General features: G+C 46.1%; 1 protein-coding gene across 1 annotated transcript in view; it reads right to left on the bottom strand.

The window, feature by feature from the left end:
• LOC114460389 (vacuolar protein sorting-associated protein 13C-like) overlaps positions 1 to 12,731 on the bottom strand; it is a 62,640-nt gene that overhangs the window by 29,781 nt on the left and 20,128 nt on the right. The window contains 18 exon segments of the mRNA XM_028442347.1: positions 653 to 888; positions 1,098 to 1,351; positions 4,012 to 4,178; positions 4,248 to 4,369; positions 4,493 to 4,622; positions 4,724 to 4,871; positions 4,935 to 5,239; positions 5,465 to 5,632; positions 5,712 to 5,815; positions 5,930 to 6,040; positions 10,069 to 10,222; positions 10,342 to 10,401; positions 10,878 to 10,957; positions 11,036 to 11,177; positions 11,254 to 11,363; positions 11,436 to 11,544; positions 11,614 to 11,761; positions 11,824 to 12,128. Coding sequence (XP_028298148.1) covers positions 653 to 888; positions 1,098 to 1,351; positions 4,012 to 4,178; positions 4,248 to 4,369; positions 4,493 to 4,622; positions 4,724 to 4,871; positions 4,935 to 5,239; positions 5,465 to 5,632; positions 5,712 to 5,815; positions 5,930 to 6,040; positions 10,069 to 10,222; positions 10,342 to 10,401; positions 10,878 to 10,957; positions 11,036 to 11,177; positions 11,254 to 11,363; positions 11,436 to 11,544; positions 11,614 to 11,761; positions 11,824 to 12,128 — 2,853 coding nt within the window.

Raw genomic sequence — 12,731 nt, 5'->3', positions numbered from 1 at the left:
GCCGGGAGGCCCGTGTTGGCCTCACATCAGCAAATCCACCGGTCAGGGTAACCACATCGGTGCTAACGAAGCAGCGTAGCAACACAGCAGAGAAACCTTAGCTGTTTAATCACCAAAAAGAGACAGCGGCGTAGCCGCGGAGCTACAGAGTCTGAACCAGCACAGCCGATGACAACAAAGTGGTACGGTACTCACCACCTCAGGCAACCCCTGGTAAACTGGTCACTATGTCGAAGCGGTGCACTCACCTGCCGCAAACTGTAGTGTCCCAGCCCCACTTAAAGGGAAAACAGCGAGTTGCAGCTTCTAGCGGACGAGAGGCGGCAACCTTATGGTTACGAAGCTACAAGCGACAAGCTGTGAATGGCAACCGACCTGCTATCGTTAGCCGTAATCGCGAGAAGATAGAAGGAACTGATCACCTGATAACACTGGGTCATCCAGGGGTCACAGGTGACTTTGTTGATATAATTACTCGACCTACGCATGCGCGAGATGGAACATCCAGTGCTTTGAGCACCGCCTCTGGAAGTCAGTAAGGATGAAATAGAACAAACACAAATCACACAAAACAAAACAAAAACACAAAAGACACAAATATTACAAACTTATTCTGACTCATTAGCGTGTGTCGCCCCCTGTGGACACTCACGGTGGTGACAGCACAGTTCTCCTGGTCTCTGATGAACGGACACGCCAGAACCTTCAGTTCTCTCAGGTTGGCTCTGACGCTCGTAGCTCCGCCCTCCTCCGTCTGCAACGTCATGTCGCACTGAAAGGAAGCGGCGAGTGCAGGAGCATCAGCCAACCTCAGGCTGGCCACAAACAAAACCTCTGGGTCCACCACCACAGCCCGGAAACTGCTCAGCATCGAACCAGAACCCGAGGCTGAGGGAGGAGGACTGTTTAACGAGTAAACTACCAGGAACAGTCTACACAAACTACCACAGAAAACTACAAAATGAAGACGCCCAAACGGAGCAGATTCAGGCTTTAGAGGTGTCCCTTCAGACTGTGTGTGAACATAAATCTAGAGTGAATAGAAGAGACTTTCTGCTGATGAGCGCCCCTGCTGCCCTACTAAGGGTTTCTCTCACCATTCTGGGGCCTAGCTTGTGGTCCCATGTTCTGTTTGGCGAGCGTTCTGTCGCCGGTTGCAGACGAGGCATTGGAGGCAGAGCTCTGAGGCAGCGCCTGCAGGAAGAATTCTCCCACAGCGAGCAGGAACTCCACGGAGGCGCAGAGGTAGATCTTTTGTAGAACCGTCACCACCTCCTTCCTCCCTGACCTCTGACGGAATGTCAGGTCCATCATGGGCTCAGAACCCTCCTGCTCTCTGCGCCCCACCATCCTAAGAGCCAATCACAGGCCAGCATTATCAACAGGACACACCCACGCTCCTGAGAACCAATCACAGGATGCCCTGATACCACTTCTCTCCAAACCAATACAATACTGATACATAGATGTAGATACTTTTAATACACACACACACGCATCTATAACGGTTCACTACGTTACGATAAATGTGATTATTAAACATTTAAAACTACTCGCTACGTTACAACAATAAATGTGATTATTACACATTTATAACGGCTCGCTATGTTAGAACAATAAATGCGATATTACGTGTTTATAATGGTTCCCTAGATTGGAACAATAAATGTGATTATTATGCGTTTATAACGGTTCTCTACATTAGAATGATAAATGTGATTATAACATGTTTATAACAGTTCCCTACGTTAGAATGATAACTGCGATTATTACGCATTAAATGTTCGCTACGTTAGAATGATAAATGTGATTATAAAACGTTTATAACAGTTCCCTACGTTAGAACGATAACCAATTATTACGCATCTATAACAGTTCGCTACATTAGAATGTTAAACTCAATTATAAAGGGTTTGCTATTCGCCACATTAAAACGATAAATGAGATTATTATGCGTTAACTGTTCGCTAAGTTAGAACGATAAATGCAATCATTACATGTTTATAACGGTTTGCTAAATTAGAATGATAAATGCAATTATTATGAGTTAACTGTTCGCTACGTTAGAATAATAATACAATTATTATGCATTCATAACGTTTGCTATGTTAGAACAATAAATGCGATTATTACGCTTTTATAACGGTTTGCTACATTAGAACGATAACTGTGATTATTACACGTTTTTTTTAAATTTTTTTATTATGTTTTGAAAAGTATCCAAGCTACACAGTCCACACAACAAAATGTATATACAGTATGTACTTCCACATCAACTACACTTTAAAAGTGCAGACCGCTCAAACAATGTCCCATACAACTGTTAACTTGCTTTTCCTTTCTTTTTTTTTTGTTTTGAATCTACATATATATAAACACATACATGTATGTAGAAACAGGTACAACCAAAGGCAAAAAACCTCACTCAGGCCAGACAGCAGACAATCAAAAACAAACAACACCCTGGGATTTTCAGATACACTACATGCATCTGATATGACTGAGGAATGGGTCCCATATCTCCTTAAACAGGTCCTCCTACTCTATAAATGATCCGCTCATAGCTTGTTATCAGTGTTTGGAATAACGGCATTTAAAATAACGGCGTTATGTAACGGCGTTTGTTTTTCAGTAACGGGGTAATCTAAATAATTACTTCTTACGCCGTTACAACGCCGTTATTGTCACTGAACGTTAAATGTGGTGCGTTACATGCATTGATTGAATAAACTGTTATATGAAAACATCCCCGGCTTGTGACTCAGCTGTTGTGAGGAGGCGGGTTAAAAACAAGGTGAGAGATTATGATTGGTTAAGGCGGCGTGCCAGCACATGCGACACGCACACGCGCACACACACACGCACGCACGCACGCACGCGCGCGCACACACGCACACACACACACAGCAGATGTGATGAATCAGCAGAGATGGTGAGCGTGGAACAATCTGATGAAAAGTTGTCATTTTTAAGGTGACGATACAAACACTACTTTATATTAATTATGGTCAAAGACAAGAACGTACATGTGAAGTGTTCATTATATCCAGGAGTGAAGACTTTGTCCACATTTGTTGTAAACAACTCATATTTAATGAAGCACCTCACAACGACACACGCATCTAAAAAATGTGAATTCTTTGACATATAGCAACTTTTTTTTTTTTAATAGTAACGCAAATAGTTACTTTCCTTGGTAATGAGTTAGTTTTATTATAGAGTAATTTAGTTACTAACGCAGATACTTTTTTGAAGAAGTAGTGAGTAATTATAACTAAATACTTTTTTAAAGTAACGTTCCCAACACTGCTTGTTATTGTGCTTAACACCTCTATCCATTATTTAAAAAAGAACAAATTAGTTGATTTCCAGTGCCGTAATATTATTCTGCATTACCAGAACGAGACGACACCATAGTCTATGACATTTAGATAAAACAACACTGTCTCCTAAAATACCCAGTATACAGATGGAGGGTTCTTTGACCAGGTGTAACCTGAATATCCCATTTAAGCAATCGATTATCAAATCCCACATCTTTTTAGTTTTTTCACAGTCATACAGCATATGCAGTGGGGTCCCCACCCCTCTCTCACACCTCCAGCACACATCGCTGCTTCTTAATCTGAGCATGGCCAACCTGGAAGGTGTCCACTAGGCTCTATTCAGGATTTTATAAAATATGGTGCGACTGAACCTTGCGTGAATAACAAAACCAAACAACAGAAAGAGTCCCATGAGGGTGTTTTATCTAGAGGAAGATGCATTTTACTGAGTTGAGATAGCAACAATGACGACTGATATTATTACGTGTTTATAACAATTTGCTACGTTAGAACGATAAATGTGATTATTACGCATTTATTGCAGTTTGCTACATCAGAAAGACAAATGCAATTATTACGTTCAAAACAAATCCCTAGAATAATAAATGAGATTATTATTAATATTGTTTATAGTAGTAGTAGTAGTTTACACAGTAGTATACTGTGTAAACTCTGGAACAGTTACCGTGATGACGCCCGTTCCACGCCGCTCCTGAGGTCGTCCAGAGTCAGAGCTGTTAGCACGGCGCTAACCTCCACGCCGCCGCCACTCTGCATCATCCCTGAGAAGGAGAGCAGGTGGAGGACCAGCTCTCCCAGTCTGAGATCTTGCTGGTGCTGCAATTGGAAGGGCTGAGGACCACAGAGACCATCAAAACCATTAGAACCATATGACACCAGTGACGGGAACCAGTGACCCACCAGGGATGAGTCGCTGCCATACAGAACCAGACCAAGAGATTTGATGTTGAAGTTAAACTTCATTATTTCTTCTTCCTTCTCATCTTCACTGCTGCTGCTCCTCTGCAATTTCCCAGCATCCCCTGAACGCACCACGGCAGAATAATTATAATCACACGATAACACAACCTAAGTGACCCTACAGCACAGTCTGTTATAATCATTTATAATCTGTAGGTAAAGCTGATGCAGTAGCAGTTACTGACCTGCGGAGGGCGCTGCAGGCCTGTGTAGCTGCTGAGCTACCTGCTGAGGATGATCTCTGACCTGGGCCTCACTGAGGTTCTCAAACAGGATCCTGAGGAGAACCTTCAGGTCGTCCTGACTGAGCTGCAGCTGCACACAGATGAACAATCAATCATTATTATCATTATTATTTGTTATTATTATTCTCTCTGTACAAACAGAGGAAGAACAACGAGCTGTGCTCTTCACACCTTCATGGGCTTCAGATCACCATCCACATCCACAGCAGGTATCTCCTTGTACCAGGCAGCAGACAGGTTCCTCCTGACATTCAGGTGAAGGTTCACTGGTTCCAGCAGCTCCGTGCCGCTCTGCTCAGAGAACGTCTCCGTGGAGATCCTGAAAGGAACGCAGGTCAGAGCAGGACATCCTTCAACACAGTTTCATAATCCTCAGACTGACCGTGAGAGCTTCAACTTCGTCAGCTCCACCTCCATGTGGTCGATGACGGCGGGCAGCGGCCGTCCTTCCACCTTGGTCAGAAGAAAGGAGTTTCGTGCTGTGATCAGACCCAGGTCCACCAGCAGAGCCTCGTGGGACCTGGAGGATTGAGGGACCACAATGATGGGGGCCTTCAGTCTGACATCCACCGACAGACGGAATGTCTTCTTAGCGAAGTCTCGGACGCTGCTGGCCGCCTTCTCTGCTGCCTGAGCCGTAGCCACGCTCAGAGCTTCTTTAGCCACCTGGAAGCTGTTGGAGAAGTTCTGACAACACAAACATCATCTGACAAAAAGTTCACAGGTTCTTCAGAAGATAAACTTGAATCTCAGCTGAGCTCCTTTGGAACCAACATGTTCAGACCAAACACTGAGAGAAGATCAGATGAAACCATCTGTTCTTCAGTGGAACAGGACCTGCACCTCTGAAGGTCCCACAGGAGCTCAGGGAGACCTGCATGATGATGATGATCATGATGATGAAGGCCTCACCAGCAGAGCCATAATGAACCTGTGCAGGTAGACCACCCTCACACAGCCCACCGTCAGCTTCACTGTGCCATCCGTCCTTGACACGTCGCTGTAACCTGAGCCCTCGGTGGCGTTGGGGGTAAGATTGAGACTGAAGCTGAACACCTCCTCCCCAAGGATAGAGATGGCCTGGAGGTCAAAGGTCACAGCGTTTAACATCCTGCCTCTGCGCACAAAGGATTCTGGGTAATATAATGTTTGTTCTGACCTTCTTATGGACGCTCTCAGGATCCACATTCAGCACCAAGAAGTCCTGGAGGCGGGTCGACACGTGGGTGTGAGAACCCTGGACCAGCAGAGAGCCATGGAGACCTGACACACACACACACACACACACACACACACACACACACACACACACACACACACACACAGTGTGAGAGTAAAGGTAAAACATGGTAGGGGGCGATGTGGGTGTGTCCTAACCTTTGATCTTGATGTTGGTGATGTCACAGCTTTGGTCACACAGTAGAACGTTGAAGGATCCCAAAGTCATCATCACCTTCAGATCGATCACATGACTGTCCTCGGAGGACGCTGAGAGCAGGACACAGTTACACACAGTGCGTGTGTGTGTGTGTGTGTGTGTGTGTGTGTGTGTGTGTGTGTGTAGTCCACAGGTTGCTGTGATGCTAGTTCAGTGTGCCCTGCGAGAACATTGAGTCTTAAACCAGCCACAGTTTATTTCACAGGAAGAACTCCCAACCTACCCACCATCAGAGCTTTGGCCACACCCCTTCAGGTCCAGACTCCATCCCTGTGGAGATCCTGAACCAGGGGGTCTCCTTATGTAGCAGGATGAACGCACAACACCACCACCACCTAGGGCAACAACACATACAGCAACTACACCTAGGGCAACTACACCAGGAAACTACACCTACGGCAACTTTACCTAGGGCAACTACACCAGGAAACTACACATACGGCAACTACACCAGGTAACTACACCTAGGGCAACTACACATACGGCAACTACGCCAGGAAACTACACCTACGGCAACTACACATACGGCAACTATAGGGCAACTACACCAGGAAACTACACCTAGGGCAACAACACATACGGCAACTACACCTAGGGCAACTACACCAGGAAACTACACATTTATTTATTTTATTTATTTATTTATTCAGTTCATTTCCGACATGGTTGCAATCACAGAAATTCACTTTGACATTCAGAGCAAAATCACATCATCGTTTTTTTATGTGATGTGTTCTCGTCTGCAGTCCTTGTTCCTGTTGTTACTCCTCCTCTCTGTCCTTTTTCTCCGTATCTCCTCGAGCTTTCTTTTCCAGTCGTTGTTTACGTTCCTCCAACTCTCCAAACGAAAAGTTCTTTTCCTTTCAAAGTACCTTCATATCCTCGGAAAGTCGCCTCATCATACGATACATCAGAAAGGCACATACCCCCATCATTAGCAGGCCAAAGATCATGACCTCTAGCAGATAGATGTCCTCCACATCTTCCACTGTCAGCAGGGAACTACACCTACGGCAACGATAGGGCAACTACACCAAGGGCAACTACACCAGGAAACTACACCTAGGGCAACAACACATACGGCAACTATAGGGCAACTACACCAAGAAACTACACCTAGGGCAACAACACCTACGGCAACTACACATAGGGCAACTACACCTACAGCAACGATAGGGCAACTACACCTAGGGCAACTACACCAGGAAACTACACCTAGGGCAACAACACATACGGCAACTATAGGGCAACTACACCAAGAAACTACACCTAGGGCAACAACACCTACGGCAACTACACATAGGGCAACTACACCTACGGCAACGATAGGGCAACTACACCTAGGGCAACTACACCAGGAAACTACACCTAAGGCAACAACACTACGGCAACTACACATAGGGCAACTACACCTACGGCAACCATAGGGCAACTACACCAGGAAACTACACCTACGGCAACTACACCTACGGCAACCATAGGGCAACTACACCAGGAAACTACACATACGGCAACAACACATACGGCAACAACACATACGGCAACTACACCTAGGGCAACAACACCAGGAAACTACACCTAGGGCAACTACACATACGGCAACTACACCAGGAAACTACACATAGGGCAACTACACCTACGGCAACGATAGGGCAACTACACCTAGGGCAACTACACCAGGAAACTACACCTAGGGCAACAACACATACGGCAACTACACCTAGGGCAACTACACCAGGAAACTACACCTAGGGCAACTACACATACGACAACTATAGGGCAACTACACCAGGAAACTACACCTAGGGCAACAACACCAGGAAACTACACATTTATTTATTTTATTTATTTATTTATTCAGTTCATTTCCGACATGGTTGCAATCACAGAAATTCACTTTGACATTCAGAGCAAAATCACATTATCGTTTTTTTTTTTTTTTGTCTTTTTTTCATGCCGGAAAGGGCGACGGAAAAAAGCATTTTGCTTTTCTAGATCCGTCCCCTGATTTGAACACAGATAATCTTACATCAAACCTCGTTTCTTCCCTGGTCAAACATTCTTATCTTCTTTATACCATAATTTCATCTTTTCATTAACGTTTTTTTTTTTCCTTTTTGTGTTCTCGTCTGCAGTCCTTGTTCCTGTTGTTACTCCTCCTCTCTGTCCTTTTTCTCCGTATCTCCTCGAGCTTTCTTTTCCAGTCGTTGTTTACGTTCCTCCAACTCTCCAAACGAAAAGTTCTTTTCCTTTCAAAGTACCTTCATATCCTCGGAAAGTCGCCTCATCATACGATACATCAGAAAGGCACATACCCCCATCATTAGCAGGCCAAAGATCATGACCTCTAGCAGATAGATGTCCTCCACATCTTCCACTGTCAGCAGGGAACTACACCTACGGCAACGATAGGGCAACTAGACCAAGGGCAACTACACCAGGAAACTACACCTAGGGCAACAACACATACGGCAACTATAGGGCAACTACACCAAGAAACTACACCTAGGGCAACAACACCTACGGCAACTACACATAGGGCAACTACACCTACAGCAACGACAGGGCAACTACACCTAGGGCAACTACACCAGGAAACTACACCTAGGGCAACAACACATACGGCAACGATAGGGCAACTACACCAAGGGCAACTACACCAGGAAACTACACCTAGGGCAACTATAGGACAACTACACCTAGGGCAACAACACCTAGGGCAACAACACCTACGGCAACTACACATAGTGCAACTACACCTACGGCAACGATAGGGCAACTACACCTAGGGCAACAACACCTAGGGCAACAACACCTACGGCAACTACACATAGTGCAACTACACCTACGGCAACGATAGGGCAACAACACCTACGGCAACTACACCAGGCAACTACACATAGAGCAACTACACCTACGGCAACCATAGGGCAACTACACCAGGAAACTACACCTACGGCAACAACACATATGGCAACTACACCAAGGGCAACTACACCAGGAAACAACACATACGGCAACTATAGGGCAACTACACCAGGAAACTACACCTAGGGCAACAACACATACGGCAACAACACATACGGCAACTACACCTAGGGCAACTACACCTAGGGCAACTACACCAGTTAACTACACCTAGGGCAACGACACATACGGCAACTACACATAGGGCAACTACACCTACGGCAACGATAGGGCAACTACACCTAGGGCAACTCCACCAGGAAACTACACCTAGGGCAACAACACATACGGCAACTACACCTAGGGCAACAACACCTACGGCAACTACACCAGGCAACAACACATAGGGCAACTACACCTACGACAACGATAGGGCAACTACACCAAGGGCAACTACACCAGGAAACTACACCTAGGGCAACAACACATACGGCAACTATAGGGCAACTACACCAAGAAACTACACCTAGGGCAACAACACCTAGGGCAACAACACCTACGGCAACTACACCTACGGCAACGATAGGGCAACTACACCTAGGGCAACTACACCAGGAAACCACACCTAGGGCAACAACACCTACGGCAACAACACCAGGCAACTACACATAGGGCAACTACACCTACGGCAACCATAGGGCAACTACACCAGGAAACTACACCTACGGCAACAACACATATGGCAACTACACCAAGGGCAACTACACCAGGAAACAACACATACGGCAACTATAGGGCAACTACACCAGGAAACTACACCTAGGGCAACAACACATACGGCAACTATAGGGCAACTACACCTAGGGCAACAACACATACGGCAACTACACCTAGGGCAACAACACCTACGGCAACTACACCAGGCAACAACACATAGGGCAACTACACCTACGACAACGATAGGGCAACTACACCGGGCAACTACACCTAGGACAACTATACCAAGGGCAACTACTGTATACCTAGGGGAACTACACCGGGCAACTACACCTACGGCAACTACACCTAGGGCAACTACACCACAGCAGGACTGGAGAAGAGGCCTAAGGACCAACTAAAGACCATCATGACAAAGCATGTGTGTGTGTGTGTGTGTGTGTGTGTCACTCACTGCAGCTGCTGGACTGACGAAGGTTGTCCACCTTAGGACGGATGCTTGCGTCTGTGGAGGAGATGCTGCCTGAGGACAGAGCAGTGGACAGGAAGGACATAGTGGACAACAGCGCCTCAGTGTGGAGAGTGAGGTCCAACGAGCTGAATGTCACCTACACACACACACACACACACAAACACACACTGCCCTGTGATTTATGGATACATCACGTCTGTACCAGACTCCTCTTTGTACGGTGCAATCAGGGCTCAATGTGTGTGTGTGACTCACGTTGATCATCTGTTCTGTGTTTTTGTAGAAGCTGGAGAAGTTTGGAGCAGAACGATCAGCCTGAACACAGAGAGATGATGGTTTGACTGGTCATCTGATTACTTTTAGGTACTGCACTTTGTAATCTGATTACTTTTAGGCACTGTACGTCGTAATCTGATTACTTTTAGGTACTGCACTTTGTAATCTGATTACTTTTAGGTACTGCACTTTGTAATCTGATTACTTTTAGGCACTGTACGTTGTAATCTGATTACTTTTAGGCACTGTACTTTGTAATCTGATTACTTTTAGGTACTGCACTTTGTAATCTGATTACTTTTAGGTACTGCACTTTGTAATCTGATTACTTTTAGGTACTGCACTTTGTAATCTGATTCTTTTTAGGTACTGCACTTTGTAATCTGATTACTTTTAGGTACTGCACTTTGTAATCTGATTACCTTTAGGCACTGCACTTTGTAATCTGATTACCTTTAGGTACTGCACTTTGTAATCTGATTACCTTTAGGTACTGCACTATGTAATCTGATTACCTTTAGGTACTGTACTTTCAGCAGCTCTGATCCAGGTTCCACTAAAGAACTGACCAGACACACAGGAGCACCACGACAGTCTGAAACACACACAAGTCAATGAACAACCTGAGTTCTGTGAAGAGCACGCACGCACAGGTCCAATCACACGTCCTGACCGTTGAACCCTGGACACTCCACAGTGATCTGACGGATGTAGGTGGAGCCACACGTGTCCAACCTCCTCACTTTAGTGTTGATGCCGAGCTGAGAGAAACGGAGCAGGAGGAACGGAGAGGTTCTCCTCAGGGTCAGCAGCACCTACACACACACACACACACACACACACACACATGTCCCTCGTTGATTTCTTCTTCTTCGTATTTATTGTTTGTACCTCTTTGATGTGAAAGTCGAGCAGCAGCTTGGTGATGTTCTCAGAAGTTTCTCCTGCTCCATTCTCACACTGATGGGTCTTCACTTCAAGATCAGCAGCTCCAGCTTCATCTGGACATCAAACATTCATCCTTTCATCATCATCATCATCATGGTTCTCCTGTGGCTCCCTCTGAGACCAACCTGTGAGCTTCTTCCTGCTGACCTCCACTCGCTCTGCTTTACTTCCTTCTCCGATGTTCTCTACCAGGATCTTCATCACAACACTGAGGTCTTCCTCACTCAAACTCACCTGATGGCCCAGAGTGACCTTTGGTTAGAGAAGAAGACTTTATAAATTTGTGTGTGAGGAGAGGCTCACGTGGAGAGAGTGGAGGACTCCCTGGATCTGGACCGCAGGGATCCTTGAGAACCAGGAGGAGGACAGGTTCCTGCTGACCAGCAGCTCCAGGTCAATGGGCTGAAGAACATCACAGTCCATCTGTGAGACATCAGGACCCAGCTTGGTCCTGTAAGACGAAGAGGATCAGTAGATCGCAGTAGATCTCTGAGTAGATCTCTGAGTAGGTACCTGCAGACTTTGAGCTGGGTCAGGTGGACCTTCATTGTCTCCATCACAGCAGGAAGTGGGAATCCTTCCACCGGCAACAGAGAGAAGGAGTTTCCCACGGTGATCAGACCCAGGTCCATGAGCAATGCATTGTGGGAGGTGGAGGACTGAGGAATGATGATGAGCGGCGCCTTCAGGGACACGTCCATGGACACACGGAAGCTCTTCTGAGCAAAGTCTCTGACACTGGAAGCTGCTTTTTCTGCCGCCTGAGCCGTGGCTGAGCTCAGAGCTTCTTTAGCCTCCTGGAAGTTATCCACGAACATCTGAGGAGAACAACAAGAGACATTAAGACATGCCCACAGCTTTCAGATCATGTTACAGGGGGCGGGGCTGTGATTAATGATGTCAGCGGGAATGAAGTCAGATCTAAACTTTAGGAAACCACACTGCTGTTTACAAACACCAGGAAATGTCGCGTATAAGATTGAAACTAATTAGTCTCAGTCTAATTAGTCTGAGACTAATTAGACTTTATTTTCACCATGTCTGCACACGTAAAAGGTTAACGCAACATGTTTTATAAAGTGTCAGTGAGGGCGTTAGCTGTCACAGAGCATCAGAGTGAACAGAGGGAGTGAATGTGTGCCTGTAGCTGTCACAGAGCATCAGAGTGAACAGAGGGAGTGAGTGTGTGCCTGTAGCTGTCACAGAGCATCAAAGTGAACAGAGGGAGTGAGTGTGTGCCTGTAGCTGTCACAGAGCATCAAAGTGAACAGAGGGAGTGAGTGTGTGGCTACAGCTGTGACAGAGCATCAGAGTGAACAGAGGGAGTGAGTGTGTGCCTGCAGCTGTGACAGAGTATCAGTGTGTACTGATAGCTGACCCAGAGAGTCAAAGCCCACCCCAGGAATTGGACCTGTAACTGG

The sequence above is a fragment of the Gouania willdenowi genome, chromosome 3 (genome assembly GCF_900634775.1).
Source record: "Gouania willdenowi chromosome 3, fGouWil2.1, whole genome shotgun sequence".
In the NCBI taxonomy this organism is placed as follows: Eukaryota; Metazoa; Chordata; class Actinopteri; order Blenniiformes; family Gobiesocidae; genus Gouania; species Gouania willdenowi.
Note: the sequence above shows the minus strand (reverse complement) of the source record. Positions and strands in the feature narration are given on the sequence as shown.